This window comes from Sciurus vulgaris, assembly GCF_902686455.1.
Source record: "Sciurus vulgaris genome assembly, chromosome: 11".
NCBI classification, from domain to species: domain Eukaryota; kingdom Metazoa; phylum Chordata; class Mammalia; order Rodentia; family Sciuridae; genus Sciurus; species Sciurus vulgaris.
Window position 1 is genome coordinate 103329791 of NC_136472.1, and position 20703 is coordinate 103350493.

Sequence of the window (20703 nt, forward strand, 5' to 3'; positions counted from 1 at the left end):
AGTACAAATGAAGAGCAAACTTAAATTCTCTCCAACCATAGGCCCTGCACAACCACTTGGAAAATGCTGATTTGACCACAAGCAAGTAAATAAACTCTTGGAAAAACCGCTCAGAGACTGGGTCTTAATAATAATGGCTCAGAGTACCATACATTGCACACAGACACAGATTATCCAGATAACAGTAAGTAGGGCATTAACAAATGAGCCTCCTTTAAAACAAAGAAATAAACAATAATTTAAAATAAGTTCCTTTTCATTTTTCTACATAAAACATGTAGCAAAGTTGTGTAGTGGGTTCCCAGTAAGAAATGAATTAAATAGCATTTACACAGACTTTCTTCAATCTTCCAGATTGAAGGGGACAGATAAATTACATCTAATCATTATCTTTGTTTCCTGTTTGGACGACAGATAATTAAAGTTAATGGTTATTTTCCTTTCCTTCACTTTTCCCTCCAATCAGTAGGTTCAATTGATTCTACCTTCTAAATGTTCTTCACCTCTGTTCACTTGTATCCCTTACTTCTGTCGTTGTCAGTTCAGTTCACATCAACTTGTCAGAATTTATTTTGACAGTTTCCTAAGTGATTTTTGACCAAATCATCTTTTAGTTTAGATGAGGATATAATAAGAATGACAAAATAATAGTACCAAAGAGTATCCATTCACTGCGTGCCTATTACATGCCTGTGCTAAGCATGCTACATGCTTTAACCCTTAGAAAAACCCTGCAAAGTAGTTATAATCACTCTCCCCAGTTAGTCTTAATGAGGTCAGGCAACTTGTCTACGGCTACTGGTTAGCTAGTAGTCAATCCAATATATAAACTCTGTCTCCAAAACTAGTGCTCTTAGCCACCATGCACACTCCCTGCTGCATTTGCCAATTTTCCCCTTAAATAGCACAATTCCCTTGCAGTATTTAAACCATGTTGCATTACTAGCACAGTGCCTGACACATAAGCATTCAAGAAGGATTTTTTTTAATGGATAAATTCAGAAGCCATTATACAGAAAACAGGAAGCTTTGTGCTTTTTTTAAACTTCAATATTATATTATTTCACCTATCCATATCATTATGAAATGAAAATGTTTAGGTGATCTCAAATATACCCAGATGCCCTTACATTTCTTCAAAGTTACATACCTTAGTGAATCATTGTACTATCTATCCAGTTACCATCCATTAATATGGGGATAATGTTTGATTCTTCTTTTTCCTTCACCACCCACCAATTAATCAGTTAATTAAAAGTTCCATCGATCCTACCTTCTAAATATTTGCCAAATCCTTCACACTCTGTCTTTGCCCATTGCTTTATCCTGCCATTATCTTTGCCTGTAGTATTGTAGCAAACTTCTTAAAGGTGTCCCTACCAATAATTTTAGCACAATTTATTCATATTACAATTGGAATATATTTTTTAAAGTAGAAATCTGATCATTTCACATCTCAGCTTGAAAGCTTTCAGTAGTTCCTCATTGCTCATGGGATAAGGTTCAAACTTTTTGACATTGTGAAAGAAGTGAGTGACCTTACCCTTTCTGTATTTTGCCATCCCTATTTTTACCCATCTCTCTCAATGAGCTAAGTCATATTGAACATTTCTCCCTGAACACATTGTGCTTTCTTTTGCTTCTAGGGAATTCCATATACTGTCTGGGGAACTCCCTGCCCTCTATCTAAGATTGTCTCTCCTACACACTGTCTCCCATTTCCAGGTGGAATGCTGTGTTTACGTACAATTTCTGTGTCATCGTCTCTACTGTCCTTCCTCAAGACAGCTGAATCTGAAGCATGGAGTCATGGCCTTTTAGTTCACCCTGACCCCTGGTGTCTAACTTTGTGTCTAGAGTATAGTAGCTATTAACACATTTTAATTAACTTTTTATCTTAGAGTAGCTTTAGATTTACCGAGAAATTAGAGAGTTCCCTTATATTGTCACCCAGCTTACTGTATTGTTAACATCTTTAAAACATTTGCCACAGCTAGTAGACCAATACTGATACCGTATTATTGACCGAAGTCCATACATTATTCAGATTTCCTTCGTTTTTACCTTGTTTCCTTTTTCTGTTCAAAGATATGATCCAGGATACATACCACTTAAAGTTACACCTTCTTAGGCACACATCTCCTGGTTTTGATTGTTTCTCAGATTTTCCTTGATTTTAATGATCATGAGAGTTTTGAGAAGTAGTAAATTGGTACTTTGTAAAACGTTCTCCAATTAGAATTCATCTGAAGTTTTTGTTATGATTAGACAGGGTTTTTGCTTGGTGGAGGGAGATCACAAGGGTAAAGTAGCGTTTTCATCATACCATGTCAAGATTACCTGCTCTCAACATGATAGCTCACTGGTGATATTAGCCTTCAACACTTGGCCAAGGCAGTACTTGTCAGGTTTCTCTACTCTCTTTTTTTTTTTTCTTTTGGCCCTTTCCATACTGTACTTGGGAAATCTGTAAATCCAGCCTATGATTAAAGGGTAAGGAGAGTAAACTATTTGAAATTATTTTTATTCTACATCAGTATAGAGCCGTGAATCTTTATGTTACGCTAGGCCCATAATCCGATACGACTTTATTTTCATTGCTTGGATTGTTCCAGCTTCAGCCATTGAGAGCTCTTTCAGTGTGCAGCTGTGTTTAATTAGCATACCCTGTGTTGTCTATCTGTAGTACTGCAGGTTCTTCTTACTCTCCTCCAACCCTAGATCAGTTATTTCTCCAGGATCCCTGTTTCCCTTTATTTTTGAATATATTATAAACCATGATCAGAGTGCTGGGTGGGCACTAACCAAGTTAAATTAAAATTCAAATTCAATGGGGGGGAGGGAAGGGTTAGTGTTAGGGTTAGAGTTAGGGTTAGGGAGGGGGGCAAGTATGGAGGAAGGAAGGACTGTATAGAGGGAACAGAGGGGTGGGAGGGGTGGGGGGAAGGGAAAAAATAACAGAATGAATCAAACAACATTACTCTATGTAAATTTATGATTACACAAATGGTGTGCCTTTACGCCATGTACAAACAGAGAAACAACATGTATCCCATTTGTTTACAATAAAAAATAAAAATAAAAATAAAAATAAATTTAAAAAAAATTCAAATTCTTTTTTAAAAGCCACAAAATTGCAAAGAATAATATATATTCCCACCCCCCAAAATGAATCAACATTCTTTCTTTATTTTCCTACATTTTTATTTTAAGAAAAAAAAAACTTATAAAATTGAAGGTAATTTTCCCTCTCCCTATGCCTAAGCCCTTAGTCTTTTCCCAAAGGTAATGAACTAACCACAAATCTTAAGCTAGTGTGTAGACATTTCTTTCAACTACGCATGGAATATTTGAAGGAAAAAAATTTATTAATGAAAAACTGGCTTTGATTGGGGCTGAGTTCCCCCATTTCTGGGCTGTTCTAGTTGGTAGTTGTCTCTGTCTTCTGCCATTTGTTCATACATTCGGTTCCTCACAAAGCTCTTAGAGCTGATTTTCCACTTGTCTCTTCTCTCCAGAGGTGACTTCTCTCTGCTGTTGCTTCCCAGACACTCTCTCTTCTCCAGTCTGTCTTATCCCTTCTCAGAATGAAGAAGACTGATGTTGTAAGCTTTGTGAAAGCAAACTGTTGACTCAAAAGCACTGTGCTAATATAAACTCTTATAGCTCTGCCCCTTCAGAAAATGGGCCCTGGAGCATCATTTATTTGTTTGTAATACCTGACTTTAATAGCCATTTTAAAAATTTTTTATTAATATTGTACTAATTATACTTTTTAGTGGGGTTCAGTGTGATAGTTCCATACATGCATGTTATAGTGTGAATAACATTATCAGTTGCTTCTAGTTCTTCTTCAATTGTACTTCTGAAAGGTTGAGGCTGCCAGGGTGGGTATCTGGAAATCAGTATGGTTATGTCTATTGTTCTTTATTTTTATTTTCCTTATAAATACTCTTCCTCAAGAGGAAGAATACCCAAAATAGAGGGGAAAAAAACCTTAGTATTGATGGTCATGGAACTAATAATTTCTCCAGCAAGTGAACTTAAAATGAAAGGCTGATTGTATAATTATAAAGTGAGAGACTGTACTGTAATCTCCATCCACTGAACTGTCTGCTCTGTAGGCTGCGTTGATGGTGTTCTGGCCCACTTACCTCAGTAGCAGAAATTTGGGGTTTGGTGTCTTTAGTCCCCTTATTAGTAAATATATCTAATTTCTTCCCACAGTTCACACTTACTTTGATAAAGGCAGATTTTGAAGCACTTACTTGAGGACAGTTTGCCTAGCATCTGGATAGTCAACAGAGGCGCAATGAAGCACTTCTTGAGGTAAGTGTGGCTTCCTGGATGAACCTGCTAAAGCTGAGAAACTTTCTTGCCAATTAGGGTAGTATTTCTGTTCTCCATTTATGATCCCACGATCAGGTCTGCTGTTTTGTATTTTGGTCAAGAATAATTTGGTCATAAAGTTCCTCTGCTAATTGTCAATGCACATTGATGCTGTGACAGAGCACTCGTAGAAGACAAAAGAACATGGGCACAAAAGCATAAGTATCTTGGACAACTTTGATGACCTGTGTCTCTAAAGAATGGCATGCTGCTAGGCTGAATGTGGAGGTTTAAGGATCTAGCAGTCAAGGAATTAATTGATACATTTGTATAAAATTATTTCTCTGAAGTAAGCAATTTAAAATACCCCTTAATTTATATTTTGGTTGGCTAACCAACCTGTACAAGCATTTTAAAATGTGCTCTGAGGGTTAAGATATTTGTTGTAAGCTTCTACTCTCGCTACCTCAATGATATTTCTGCAATCTGTATTTATGATTGGTTCTCTGCAGACCGAATAGCTTGAATATGTTGTATGATGGTGTATTTGGAGTGTTTTTGTTTTAAGACCTACATTTAGGACTATTTTCAAGAGGACTAATGAAATTGCCTGTGAAATTTTATATTGTATTAAAATAAACAAAATAAAGTTACTCATATCCTGTATGTTAGAAAATTCAACACAGTTTCCAGAAGACTGGCATTCTCAGCCTTAAGATAGTGATCTACCTCTAATGCCCTTTCTTATTTTGCTCTGATTTTCCTCTAAGCAAATCTTTAGGAAGCTTGTTTCTTTTAGGAAATGGATTTTTTCCATGGCTGCAATCTAAGATTTTATTTTCCCCACTAGTCTTGTTTTCCTGAGTCTCTGGAGGCGCAGACAGGTTGTGTAGTCACTGTGCTTTGGTATGACTGCTGGTGTTTACTGGATCTTAGAATCCTGAAAACACATCAGCAGGTCACTGTGAAACCACTTCCAGACATTAGTTTGTTTTCTTGCAGAGAATATTCCCCAGCCTGTTTATCTCAGCTATGTTCAAAGGATAGTATTTGAAATATCACTAAGACATTTGCCAGCCAAGTATTTGACCTGTTATGTTTTTGGTTGCCATGGTAATTAACCCATCTGTTTACATGTTTGTGGAAAATTTGTATTTATGAACGCCTCCCCAATGTAAACGTGGGTCTTTTCACTGTAGAAGCATGTTAACAGAAAACTTTAGTGTTAGTTGAAGCTTAGAAGTCAGGAGTGCCCTGCGTAAGAGTTAATGGTGGTGGTAAGGTCTGTGCCAAGCTGCACACTTGAATTTCTTCTTCAGTGTCTCATTTGTTTTAGAAAAACTCAAGTGGACTAAAAACCAGCCATTTTAGGAGAGATTGTAGCTTTTGCTTCTGTTACTTTCCTTGTTGAATAGTGGCAATAGTATGTTTAGTAGAGATTATATTTTAGAATCAACTTGTATAAGATGATATAAGTGAAAATCCACCACTATAATTTTGCACAGACCAGTACTAAAGGTAATAGAACCAGCACATCCCTATCAGTTATGTATTCTGATACGATTTTTTCTCTTTTAACTTGGCACATACATTTTCTAAATATTATTTGGCATTGACTATATAAAACAAAAGCTAGAAGAAACATTACATCAAGAAAAAAATTAGTAGGTTTTAATTAACCATTGACTTTTGAAATAATAAAAGGAAATTCAGCCATTACCCATCCTTTAGCTTTCGTTTCTAGTATTTTTATTAAGTTATAATATGTGATTTCACTATATGTTATAATGTTTATGAAATTTGGAAGAATAGGAGGGCAAGAAGTAATAATCCTGTTTCATGGACTCCATCAGATTTAGATTGGCATTTATTCTCTATAGTCCATTCCCACAGATGTTGGACAATCTTGCCAATCTTTTCATTTGAACCAAAGAGAAGGTTATGTAAACATGGCCTGAATAAATCAGGTGATAATTCCTGAAGTCAGCAAATATATTATGAAGAATGAGAAGCTGACTTTTACTGAGAATTCAGCATTATTTAAAAACCCACAGAGAAATTAATCTGTCAACTTCTGAGGCGTTCTAGAATGAAATGCTCTATGCCCAGCCTCAGAAGAAATTAGACTAATCTTAAAGAAACCAAGTTGCAGGAAAGAATGAGATTTAATCCACTTTAAAATGTGTGGTACCTGCCTTAGTCTGTTTACAGTTGCTATAACTAAATATCTCAGATCAAGTAATTTATAAATAAAGGTTTGTTTGGCTCGCATCTTTAGAGGCTGGTAGGTTCAAATTTAGAGGACTGCATCTGGTGAAGGCCTACTTCCTGGTGGGAACTCTGCAGTCCCAAGAATGTGCAGCGCATCATGTGGTGACAGGGGCACACAGCGATGACCCACTCTCAAGATAACCCATTAATCCATTAATCTATAAGTGAATTAATCCATTCATGAGGGCAAAACCCTTAGGACTTAATTGTCTCTTAAAGGTCCCACCTGGTCCCATCTCTAAATACCTTACATTGGGGATGAAATTTCAACATTAGTTTTGGTAGGACATTCAAGTCATAGCAGCTCACTGCAACCATTAGATACATTAGTGAGCATGAGGTAATGGAGAAAATATTTAAGGCGTGTTGAAAAGAGTTACCTGAGATAAAAGAAATAAATGCTACAGTCTTAGTACACCCAACTAAAGTGCATGGCTTTTGTTTTTTGAGTTTTGAGATGGAGTATGTTATGTTGCTCACGTTGTCCTCTAACTTGTGATACTCCTGCTTCAACCTCCTTAGTAGCTGGGATGACAGGCATGCGCCAACACACCTGGCTTAACGGTGTGTGTTTTAAATGGAATGTCGATATGGGATATTAAATAAGTACCTCCTAGTCACCCAATCTGACTTTTGCCATGATCGGCATGAAAAGAAAACAAAAGATAAAATACATAAGAAAATGTTCCTGTGGCTGGGCACAGTGACACATGCCTGAAATCCCAGCAATTCAGGAGGTTGAGGCAGGAGGATCATAAATTTAAGGCCAGCCTGGACAACACAGTGAGTCCCTGAAAAATAAAAAATATTGGGGCTATAGATTGCCAGTACTGGGGGAAAAGAAGAAAAAAGAAAGGAGAAAGAGAAGGAAGAGGAAGAACAAGAGGGGGGGAGGGGAGAGGGAGGGGAAGAGGAAGGGAAAGAAAAAGAAGTACAGGAGGAGGAGGAAGAGCAAGAGAAGGAGGAGGAGAGCCTACATGTGATCAGAAAAAGAGAAGAGAGAGACCATTTTGAAGCCCCAAATAAAACCAAGGGTAGGGTTTAAATTTTATAGTATATTTTATCAATTTTAATTCAATTGATACATATTATAAAGAGGACCCAAGATTGGTACTGAAGATCTTCTTTCTTTCTTTTCTTTTCCATTCCAGTACTGGGGATTGAACCCAGGGGCTCTCTACCACTGAATTGCATCTCTAGCTCTTTTTCTTTTTGTTTTGAGACAGGGTCTTTCTGAGTTGTCTAAGCAGCTTGCAATCCTCCTACCTCAGCCTCCTGAATTGCTGAAATTACAGGCATGTGCCACCATTCCCATCTGCAAGCACATTTTCTTACCCATTTTATCCATTTTTTTCCTTTCATGCACATCATGGCTAAAATCAGATGGTTGACTGTGAGGTACTTATCCATTATCCCATATCTACATCCAATTTACCATTGAGCTATATCCTCAGACCAACATAAAATATTTTAAAATAATCAGAACATTATTAATTTTGGAAAATTTTAATAAATGGAATATGAAAGTAATGCCATATAAATAATTGCTACCAACCATTCCAGCCTCATAATCTCAACTTCTTGACTGTGAATCTCTCTGTCTATTTTCCTTCTTCAGGCAGATGCAAGGTAAGGAAAACATCTGCGAAGCTCAAACCTCTGTTGGAGAAAATGTTTGAGCAATACAGCAGACTTATCCCTTCATCCTGGCAATTGAGGAAGGAAAGTATTTCACTATTATGATTAGGTAAATAAAGGCATATCATTAGCAAAAATAACGGTAAATTGGATTTTATAAGTCATTCACACTTGACTAACATCGTGGTCTTCTGATTCACTCAGTAAGCATTTGCTGCTGATAATGCCAGTATTATGCCACTTTTATCTTCTCTTCATAGCAATCATAATGAAATAGGACTTAATTGCCCATTTTACAGAGCAAGTCAAGGACGCATAGCAAATTAAGTAACTTGCTCAAAGGCACAAGATATTTGAACACAGACCTATTTCTCTTTGTGCTTCATGTTACCCTCTTGCTGTGTGCCCACTGGAAGTCTTTGTGGCTGATACAAAAATGAATATGAGATGGTCTCTGCCCCAAAGTATCACACCATCTGGTAAGGAGATGAGGAGTACACATTCAAAAATAAGACACAAAACAGAATGTGATTCGTGGCAGGTTACAGGCATTTTGTGAAGGAATGTCCATGTGAGGCTTCATTGAGGGATAAAGAGGATTAAGACTTTTGTTGTTTTGTTTGGTGCTGAGAATCAAATCCAGGACCATCAGAGAACTAAGGGCACTGCCCCTTAGAACTTTTATATTTTAAAATAAGGATAGAGGGCGTGGAAGGCGAAGATATTGTGAACAAAGCAAAGAAAGTATGGCTGAGTGCCACAGCGGAAGTGGTTCAAGTTTGCTACATGTAGACTCTGTTTAGACTTGAGTAGAAGATAGATTGCAGAGTTTAAGTTCTTGGTACCTTTGCAAGCACAGAATAAAGCAGCTCAGAAGTATGGTAGCATTTTTACCCTGACTTCAAATGGACCACAAAGAGAAGGGAGAATCAGACAAAAAATCTTTTCCTGTTTCAACACGTCTAACCTTCTCTTAGAGCCAGAAATCTACTATAATCCCTGCAACTCACAAACGCGAAAGCAGAGACTCAGAGAAACAAAGTACCTTGTCCAAAGTCACACAGCTCACTAATGGCAAATGGGGACTAGATTTGAGGTCTGATTTCTGGACTGTCTAGTCAGACTTTCTGTTCAGCACCAACCAATTTCCACTGCTTTTGAAGTACAAAAGGCATATGCATGTGCAGCTGCCCCAGAATTTGAATAGCATTGCTTGAGGCACTAGCTGAGTTTATGAAAAGGGCAAAGTTTTTGGCCTGTGTACTCAAATTTGTCTGTCACTGTAGACTGTGCTTCTTCTACCAGTTATCCATAGTTTTCTCTTGTAGGACACATATACATGCATTTACATATATTTGTATGTGTGTGTATATAAAACATACGTTTATACACACAATGTGTGTATACATTTATATATATATATATATATGCACACAAATATGCACATACATATACACATGTATACTTTATTTTCCCTGGAGCAAAACAAAAACTGTTTTCACACTCATTAAAATCCATTCGCCTCAATCTTTTTCTAGGCAATTTCCGGCAGTTGGCCTCCCCAGAGCCTGCTCATTGCCATCGAGCTGTTGCCTGGGATGCTTCTACAGCTCCATTGTCCACATCCCAGTTCTTCTGCCCTTTGCTTTCCCTCAGCTTTTCAGGGGCAACTCTTTCGACATGTCACTGTTTATTAAGCCCCTTCTGCAGAGCATTAACAAGATCAGTGAAAGCCATAGCATTCAATAAATGTTGCTTTGAATTTCATTTATGTATCTACTGCAGTTTTCACTTTTGTTCTGAAGTGAGAAGGCATGCTGATTTTCCAGGAGGTTCTTGTGCTCCTTGTAGGACAATCAAGAGTTGACCTTTCTGGGCGTAGTGGCCACACCTGTAATCCCAGCAGCTCAGAAGGCTGAGACAGAAGGATAATGAGTGAGGCACTGAGCAACTCAGTGAGGCCCTGTCTCTAAATAAAATACAAAATAGGACTGGGGATGTGGCTCAGTGGTCGAGTGCCCCTGAGTTCAATCCCTAGCACCCCACCAACTCCCCAACCCCTGCCTGTTAAAAAAAAAAAAAAAAACAGAGATGACCTTCCTTTCCAATCTCAGAGGAGGGTACTTCACCTCCTCTCTCTCGAATTATCAGTTTTTCTTGTCATTTTGCTTTACTGCAGGATCACATGACTTAAAGTGAAATTAAGTCCTTTGCTCTTGTTCCCCGTTTCCACTGCCACAGCCCCAGCTCTTTTTTCTTCTGTATGGCATTGCCAGTTTCCTTTCGTATTTGTCGGTTGAAGAAATAAGCAACCTGCCTTCTAGTTACCTTTTATTCAGTTTCCTCTCAATTCATTCATAATCATTTTCTTTCAGCTAAATCTTTAAGATAGAGATTAATTTATTTGTAATATTGATAATTTCCTCTAACCTGGTAGTTTAAATTTTTATTAATTAAGTAGAAAATCTATAATAATAACAGGTCCAGTCCCCTATCCCCTTATTTTGAGGCCTATAATGTTACCTATTGGTGACAACCCTTTATTTACATATTTATTTAATTTTGGTTGTTTTAAAAATATTTTTATTTACCAATAAAAGTTTACATTTGAGATTACATTTAAATACTTTTTAAATGTCAAAGTATAATGTGTTTGCTGCTTTCCCTTACATATATTTTTAATCCAACTTTTTAAAATAAATCTTGTAAATACATGCATCCAAGCATCAGTTTTTTTAATTTGAATAATAATGTAATTAATAAATTAAATGTATTATTCTGTGTCTCCTTTTCCTTGAAGGGAAAAATATAAATCATTAATTTATTATTTTAATTATCCCACGATCAACTGTTGTTCTCCATACTCACAGATAAAAATTTCCTGGGAATGTAAAGATAGTGCCCTTTACTACATCAATAGAATTTGGAATAATATTGGTCTATGATAAATAGATATTTACCCCACAACCTCCTTAAATTTTTGCTTTTCAGAAGACAGTGTGATCTCTTTAAATAAAGAATGGTGGGAAAGACCTTGGGGACCCCACTCTACCTGGGCACAGGGTCTTGGTGCCTCTGCTCTGCTCTATAGGCAGGAAATGCATGTTGTCCTAGAGGCCCATGCATGCTTTCTTTATGTAATCTCACATTTCCAGTTAATGTGTCAAGTTCTCTGCAGCCTCTCTTCCCAGTAGAAAACTCTTTCTACAGATGGCTCCTTTTATTAGGCAAACTCCTTTTAATACATTAATTCCCCACCAATTGCCAGTGTCCCTAATAGGAAATTTCAATGAAGTAACTAAAATTTTTTAAAAAGTCATTTTTGAAAGTGTGTATAATTCTGGAAACATTGAGAAGTTTGCTCTTCTTTTTGGCCATTTAGATGAAAAATGTTTCAATGGGAAACTATGATTTGAGCTAAGAATTGTGATCTTTTTTTCTCTTTTTGTATGTCTCTTTTCTCACCAATAGTATACTTCTTATTTATTACAGGATTTCTTCAAGCAAGAATTGACTTTCATTAGCACATTCATTGAGATTGTTCAAAATAAGCCATTTTTTCTCTTATTTTTTCCAAAAGAAGACATCAGAGTCACAAATTTAAGATGATGGAGTAGTTTGCACTACAGGTACCCACAGCCCTCACCCTCAGGCAAGGGGCCACTTGGTTCTAGGTGAATCTTCTGTTTTCCAGACCTATCCCTGATTAATGGATTCCTCTAACAAAGCAGCACAAGACAGGAGCTCACATTTATTTGGTGGCAGAGATATGATCCATTTTGAATAATTTACTTTGGGTGGCTATTTTGCTTCAAGCTAGAGAATGGGTGTTAAATAATAAACGTGATAATAATTGCTTTATGGAAAAAGGCTGGTGTGAACTCAGCCATAAACTTCACTCTGTAGCATATAAAACAACAGTAAACAAAAATACTAGAAATGGAACATGTAGGAACTCTTATTATTGAATCAGATTCTCCCAGTGCTTAAGTATGGCATTCATCTCAGGAAGCCACAACAACTCGTTTTTGGAACACTATCAACAGGCTATGATTAAAAAACAGAAACAGATGCAAAAATGACACTGCCTATGCAAGGAGTAATTAGAAATATGGAGTACTGGTTCGTATTTTTTTCGTTCTACTTTTGAAGATTTAATTGTTGTTCATATGACATTAACTTAACAATTAACATTGTCAGTAGTGAGTGGAGAACTTCCCAGCAGAACTGAAAACGCTTAGTCTACTATTGTGAAGAAAAAGAAAAAAAAAGCGAAAGTTGCCCTAGTTAAAACTCAGCTTTGTTAATTTGCTGATTCAGACTGGGAGGAGAAAGGAGCAGAGCTGTAACCCCCTGAGCACAGAGTCAGGTGGCAGAGAGGGTGTGGAACAGGACAGGATGAGAGTCTGTGCAAGAGAAAGCAAAGGAGATCTGTCTCGAAGGTCTATTTGAAATGCCTCCTCTGGAGGAATGCAGTCAGAAACATGAGGAGGTAAAACAAAGTAAATTAGGAGGAGGAAAGGGTACAATGAATCCGAAAGTCCTTAAACTCCCATAAGAAAGAGATGTGTCTTTTCTTCCTCTCTTCCTCTTCTTTCTTCTTTCCTCCCTCCCTCCTTCCCTTCCTTTCTTCTTCCCTTCCCTCCTTGTTTCCTTCCAACACCAACCAGTCAAGAGCATTTGGGAGTCTGTTTCTTAGTTTCTTCCTTTGCAGGGTAAACTCGCCAAACCAATTTATCAATCTTTGAAGATACTTAATTGTTTTTATGGTTCTGCTTTCAACAGGCAGCAATTTTTCTGTGAACTTTATGATTTAGGGAGCCAAATAGGTCTAAATAATTTCAGAAGTGAACTCCTGGCAGTGTGGGTGTATGCCTGTTTTAGTCAACTCTCTTTGCTGCTGTGACTAAAGGATCTGACCAGCACAATTGTAGAGGAGGAAAAGTTTGAGGGCTCAGGTTTCAGAGGCCATAGTCCATAGTCCATTCCTGCGGGGAGTGGGGCTCCATGTGAGGCAGGACATCATGGCAGTGTTTGGCAGAGAGAAGCAGCTCATATGAGATCAGGAAGCAGAGAGAGAGAGAAAGACACTCCATTCCTCAGATACCCAAACACATACCCAAGCCATGCCCCAAATCCCACCTCCTTCAGCCACACCCTACCACTTAAATTACCACTCAGTTAATCCCTACCAGGGGATTAATTCAGAGACTGGGTTAAGACTCTCAACCCAATCATTTCTCCACTGAACCTTCTTGCATTGTCTCACATGTGAGCTTGGGGAACACCTCACATCAAAACCAGAGCAATGCCCATCCTGAGTTGTGCATGTGGGGGATTTGCTGATCTGGTCTTTTCATGAGGAAGCCAATTGGGTATTGTTTCTATCATTAAAATAAGAAAGAGATAACTCTGGTGTTTCCATCTCTGACCATGTCTTGCCTGGACCAAGCTTATGATCTATATGCAAAATAAATTTTAACTTTCAAAACATTAATCGATCTGATTATCTGAATTGAAAAAATATAGTACTTAGCAAGCAAAAAAGTACAGTGCCCAGCAAGGCATTATTTCTTTTAATGAAATATCTGTGGGCCTGCTGGTCCATTAGAAAAATAAGGGGGGCATTTTAATTATATCTTGGATAATAAATAGCATTCATTATCAGGACTGCTGACCTAGAAGTAACAAAAGGGTAAACAGTACATGTCATTTCAATAAATGTCATTTCATCACTAAAATGGGCATTTTATTCCATGATTTGTAATGTTGTTTATATGGTTATGGGAGAAGAATGTCATACTTTTCACAGAGTGCTTGAACCCTCAGAAATGATGCTTGATTCTTAACCCCAACTGGATTTCTACTGGGTTACACCATCTTTCACATCTCATGGTGTGAACATCCTCAGAGGAGTTAAAAAAGAAAAACATAAAATCAAACAGAATATGTTACCTTCTTTATGTCAAACTGTCTTGATGCAAAACAGCAATACAGGCATTTTCTTCCCACGTAGAAGGAGGTCAGTGAGAGAAATTATAGGTCATTCTACATACAGGCACTTCCTGCCACCATGAATAACACTTCTAAGTCTCAAACCACATCTTTGTATAGATCTGATATAATGATTATGGGGAAAACTTTTCATAGCTTAATTTAACCTATAAAATGGTTTGTGCCTTGTACCCTAAGTAGGGTGAATATGCAAATGCTCTGTGTGTTAGTCAACTTTCCCTTACTATAGCAAATACCTGAGATAGTTTTGGAGGTTCTAGTTTGTGATTGGTTGGCCTTATGGTTTTTGGTCTGTAGCAAGGCAGCATATCATGGTGAAAGAACATGACAGAGAAAACCATTCATCTTATTGGTCAGGAAGCAAAAAAGAATGAAGAGAGGGCCAGAGTCCCACAGCCCCTTCAAGTGTATGCCCCACATCTTAAAGGTTCCACCACCTCCCAATAGTGACATCCTGAGAACCAAGCCTTTAACGTACAGGCCTTTGAGGGATATTTAGGATCCATATAAGGCTCCATAAACAATTATCAGGACCCTTTCCTCTAGGAAGAATTGGTACTACAAGAACCTGATGATCATGTGATCTAATACATAGACTTGAAAGGTGGCTTCATATGGTTTCTGACCCACATGTGAGGCTGACTTTACTGAAAATTGCACATGAAGCAGATAATCATGGAAAGTTTTATCGTTGACTTAATAGGAGTAATGTCTCCTAGTAATTAATATCATTACCATTTGGCAGGGGACCAGTTGACAAAGACATTGCTCAATCTTTTTTTTCTGGCATAGCTATTCAATAGTTGAAAAATGAAGAACAGTTTCCAAGAGAACAAGTTGAGATTTTATAAATCTTCTCACTTGTCTAATTAAAATGTTCTATGAAATTTATTTTTAGAGTTCTTTTTTTTTAAGCTGTTAACCTAAATCTTAACAGATCTTAAAACATATTTGACTTGAGCAGTTGAATGTTAGCTTTTTAACATAGTAAATTCATTTTCTGTTTTTGAGCAGAATCCAACTGATTTTATAGTAACTAACTACACATAGAAATTTCATATGCACTATTGTAACTGCATTTGATCATTTTATGCATTCTAAATTTTGTTATAACTTTCTTTTTTTCTTCAATAAAATAATATATATATGCTACACAAAAAGAAAATAGACTTGATTAAAAAAAGAAAATGAAAATTACTGATAACTCCATTACCCAGTGACACCACTGTTTACATTTTTTATGTACATTTGTGCTCTTCTCTCTCCCATCCCATTTATATATCACTACTAAAACTTTTTTGTTTCATGTTTTAAAGAAAAACATTCTTTACATATCCCTTTGTAACATTTTCTACTTGAGAAACATATCATGGACATTTTCATATTATTAGATGTTCTAGGACAGTGTTATTGCCTGCATTGTTCTCTTAATGTAGCAGCTTGGTTGTATATTTCTTTGCATTCATTTTAAAATATGGACCCTGTGCTTTTGTACAAATAAGACTGTTGAAATTTTTATTTTTAACACGGGCGATTAAAAATATTGGAACCAGAACAATTTGAACAACCAAGGCATTGGTTCATTTGGGGGAATGGATCACATTGTTGAGGCTATTAACTAATTAACTGATCTAAATGGTCCTGGATCACATTATTTCAGAACCCAGGCAGGGCGAGGCTTGTGGGTAGAAATCAGTGAGCATTTGAGGAAAAAAAAAATTTTTTTAAATAACATTGATAGGGCCAGGCATGGTGGCGAGCCTCCCAGAGGCTCAGGAGGCTAAAGCAGGAGGATTGCTAGTTCAAAGACAGCCTCAGCAAAAGCGAAGCACTTAAGCAACTCAGTGAGACCCTGTCTCTAAATAAAATACAAAATAGTGCTGGAGATGTGGCTTAGTGGTCAAGTGCCCATGAGTTCAATCCCCAGTGCTGAAAAAAGAAAGAATGAAAGAAATGACACTGATAGGAAGTAATAGAAATAATTCTTCCTCCCAGGAATCCACAGTATAAAGAGAAGATGATTGAATGTCAGTTCCTGAGTGACAAGCCCGCTTTATCCCTAAAACGAGTCACTTTGAGACTCTGACCAGTAGTCTCACAAAGTAGTAGGCACTTACATTTTTAAAATGAAAAGTCAGCATAAGAGACAAATTCACATGTGCCAGACATGTGAATAAGTGCATGACTAGCAACATAGTTCCTAGTTTGGTGAGGATCGTTGGGGTGAGGTAGGTTGTTCAGGAAAGAAGACGTTCCTTAATAAGAGCCAAGAACAGCTTCTTTATAGTTTCTGAAAAGTTTAATCAGGGAATGCTGTCACTGCTGAAGAGAATTGAAAGTCAGCAGTGTTTATTTAGTGACTTGATAAGGAGACCTTCGAGCAAGGGCAAGGAACGTTGGGACTGGTCAGCAGAAAAGGTGGCTACACAGCCACGTCCTCCAGGAGGACAGCAGTGCGTAACGGAGAGCAGGGGAAGGAAGAAAGAGTGAAAGTGAGGGAAGAAACAAGTACAGGTAGTGGCTAAATAAATAAATGCCATTAGGAAGGGCTAGAAAAGAACAAGGGTGAGTTGAGAAGCCATTCGCCCAGGCAAAAGGCAAAGACTTTCTTCCCCAGGTCTAACATTAGACATAACATTAGCACAAGCAATATTGAAGAATTCTGTTTGCAAGGTACTTACTTATTTCCAAAACATTTTTGGCAGAGGGAGGGACAACATATTCCAGTGCTTCATCCTTGGTTTGTTGGAATATCAAACTTTCTAGAAAGGGGGATTCTGGAGTAGCATGAGTAAATGTAGTTCCTGCAAATAAAGTCACATACATATACTTGCAAACCCCTAATTCTAATTGCTGATTTTCTTCTGGGTTGCTTTTCTCGCTGGTGGTGGCTGCTTTCTGTTCTCTTCCAGAGTTCTGTTGGAAGGGTGCTGTCTTTTCTTTTTCACAGAATGTTGATCCAGGTGTGCCTGTATTTTTACTGTAAATTTTTGTGGCGCTGCCTGAAATTTGTAATGAGGAAGCTAACTGGAAGATGTGAACTGCAACGAATCTGTTACAATACCAAGCCTGGAGCTTCTAGAACCATGAAGATCGGTAAGCCTGAAACAAAGAAAAAAGCAAAATGCAGAGCTGACACAATTTTAATTTCATTATAGTAATTTTAAGCCATTTGTAAAGCATCATTTTTGAATGACTTTTTGTTATTGTTTTAACAGAAACATCACTGAGGGATTCGAAAAGTAAGGTAAGTAAAATTGTTCCCTTATTTTTCAGCAACTTTGCATAGGAGGCTTATCATAAAAGTAAAAATTTTAAGAAACAAAACTATATTGTTATTTGAAAACTAATGCAAATTAAGAAAGAATCATTTGTCCATCACAAAGCACTGTACTCTTTACATTTGAATTTCTAGACAGATTTGTGAGGCATTTATAATTTCATTATTGAATAAATCCTTTTTTATACTTCTTACATCATAAAAATAAAATTTTCTTGAATATTGGAACAGTATTAACTCTCTAGTATTTCCTCACCATCCAAATGAATTAACTTTATACTAACTTTAAGATCTCCCAGTAAAACCAAAGAAGTCACTATGTTAGCCTTTATAACACATAGCTGAGTATGCACATAACAGAAAAAAAAAAAACATTTTTGAAGTTTCTTGGTTATTTTATCTTATTATTTAATTTTGGCATCCTTCAGACCTTCTTCCCATGTTCTGTCATAGACAGAATGCCCATTAACAGTAGGAACTTTATTGAATGAGGAAAAGAAAATACAACACTGCAATGTAAGTAACTTGAAACAGATAACAATAGTAAAAACAAAACAAAAACCGTATGTATTTCTGCTTTACATTAATTACCTTTATCAGGAAAATGGCACTAACCTGATCATGAAAAGTTCAAATTTGCTAGAATTCAGGCAGGCTAAATCAGTGTTTGCTTTTAGCTTACACTTTCATACAGAAGCTTGAAATAGCACTTGAAGCCTCTATCCCAGTAGACACTGTTTAAAGTCATTGGCATTAATGAAAAGGGAACTGATCAGCATATTTTCCAGCTGCTGCAGACTTCAGTGAGTGTTCACCCTGATGCCATTGAAAAAACTATAGACGACATCATGGAACTGAAAAAAATCAACCCCGACATAAATCCACAGTAAGAATATGCTCCCTATGTTAGAAAATTGGAACACAAATCACGTGGCCACCTGTTTAGTGTTTGTCTCTCTCCTTCCCTCTCTCCCACTCCCCTCTCCTTCCCTCTCTTCCTCAGTCATCTGCAGTGTGTCAACTTTTAGGCGAAAATAAAGAAAAAAAAGGTGCCTTTTCATGTTTGTAAATAGCAGGAACTTGACACTTCTGTTATGGAGTATGCTTATGCGTCTGAGATGCAATGAATGTTAAGAAATTGGAGGGATGCGCCTGATATGGGACTATGAGATAGAGGAAGCCCATTCATCCACAACCTTCTATTCAATGCCTGTTTTACATTAACAGTAAATGTTCAGATCCTAACTATACCTCAGCTGATTCTGCTAGAATATTCCTTCAGTTTCCTCATGAATATTCCTTCACAACAGGCTGATAATCTTGGAGACAGTTCCTACCTGCTCATCAAGAAGACAGGCATGTGTGGGAGGAAGAGATGGTTTTTGTATGAAGACTTCAGAACTTTATAATTTATTCCTCTCATCTTGGAAGTATTAAAATGCATTTGGCAGTGTTCGTGACATTTAAAATTAGTTTTAGATTTTCCACTGGGAACAGCAATTTTTCAGTAAAATTTGGGGCTTAGGACATTGGTTAGAATAAATTTGAAATTCAGATATATTTAGAGACAGTTTTAGGTGGGTAACAATCAAACTGTCTTTTAGATCTATGAACATGAGAACTTTAGATGTTACCTTGGAGAAAGCCTTTTAATTACCAAAGACAGGAAGCTGGAGTTGAAGGGGATGTCAGAGCATGCTTGGCACAGGTCCACATCTTGTAAGGATTCGAGATACCAGCTGTCCAGGGGCTCATCACAAAAATGCCATTTCTACCTGTTCTCCATAGCATTCTTCTGCAGCCACTTCAACTTATTACCTGCCATTCCCTTTTTCAGCCATTAAAGTTGATTTAATTGGGCAATTAATGTATTTTTAATACATTATAAATGTATATATTTTATTTATTATAAATGACATATATTTTATTTTATTCCTGAGATATATTTTATTCCTTTGGGAAGGTGATAAGAAGGCAGTTCATTCTAAATTAGATTGAACCAAAAATTTAAGACTACAACTGGGCATAAGGGATGTATTAGTCCTCTAATCATATTTAGAGATTGGATTAGATTAAATAGCAAGTCTCTTCTTTATCTGACCTACAAAAGTTATATGTTACATTCAAAAGCATTTCTTTGCATCTGTTCTTTTCATGTCCTTCTGTAAAAGGAATAGGCCTTAGGCGCTTTTTGTTATAGTTTATTTGTTTGCTTGTTTGTTTTTATATCTCAGTGTGGTTTCCAGAACCTTTTCTTTTATCCTGGATTATTATTGACAAAATCTGATATAAAAAATTAAATATTTTCCAAGAAAACAAAGAAGTCGATGGTTAGAGATGGGGAAAACATTTTTAAATCACAAATCTTTCACTACTGTTAATCTTACTTTAATTACATTTTTAAGTGCTGCTCACAGTACTACAAAAAATTTAACTAACCTCGTTCCCACCTCTTTTATTTCTTTCATTCTATTCTTTCCCTCAAAAGTAACTCTCTTCTCAGTCCAATACTGATTTTCTAAATGACCAAAGTTACTGTGCCATTTCCTAAATTTAAAAATCTTGACAGGTAAGGTGTCATAGGCCTGAAGTCTCAGGGACTTTGGAGGTTGAGGCAGGAGGATTTCAAGTTCAAGGCCAGTCTCAGCAATTTAGTGAGACCATCTCAAGATAAAAAATAAAAAAGGCTTGAGATAGAGCTCAGTGTTAAAGTGCCCCAGGATTTGATTCCCCAGAACTGCAAAAGTAAAATAAGATAATTTTTTTTTTTTTTTTTTTTTTAGTTTTCAGTTCTGTGATATACAAGTGCCATGAATGAAGGCCATTTAATTGAACACAATTTTAATCTTAGTGTTCCTGGATTTTCTGACATTACCCTCTGCATTTGAAGTAGTTATATCATCCTAAGACCTTTTGCCCCCAATTTTATATTTAACTTCTGTGCATTTCATTTACCACCCAAAAATGATGGTGATGTCACTGTCATTGATTAAAATGACCACCTCCATTAAGACAAAAATGTTCAGAGTGAGTAAAGTAGAAGCAAAAATATACTAGACAGCATCATATGAAATTACCAACATTCAGTCATTTTTAAACCATGAAAAATACATGACTAAAGAATTTAGCAAGAATAAAGAAAGAAGCCGGGTGCAGTGGTCCACCCTTGT

At 36.8% G+C, this 20703-nt stretch overlaps 1 protein-coding gene across 4 annotated transcripts in view; it reads left to right on the forward strand.

The window, feature by feature from the left end:
• Positions 1 to 20703, forward strand: part of ELMOD1 (ELMO domain containing 1) — a 67561-nt gene that overhangs the window by 16172 nt on the left and 30686 nt on the right. Inside the window, exons 2-6 of one of the 4 annotated variants that reach the window (XM_079101635.1) lie at positions 4228 to 4329; positions 11731 to 11867; positions 17204 to 17349; positions 17472 to 17500; positions 18322 to 18419. In XM_079101635.1, the coding sequence (XP_078957761.1) occupies positions 17205 to 17349; positions 17472 to 17500; positions 18322 to 18419 (272 nt within the window). In that variant the 5' untranslated portion in view covers positions 4228 to 4329; positions 11731 to 11867; position 17204. Of the gene's footprint in view, positions 1 to 4227; positions 4330 to 11730; positions 11868 to 17165; positions 17350 to 17471; positions 17501 to 18321; positions 18420 to 20703 lie in introns of all 4 variants that reach the window. The other 3 variants (XM_079101633.1, XM_079101634.1, XM_079101632.1) reach the window with 3 other exon arrangements.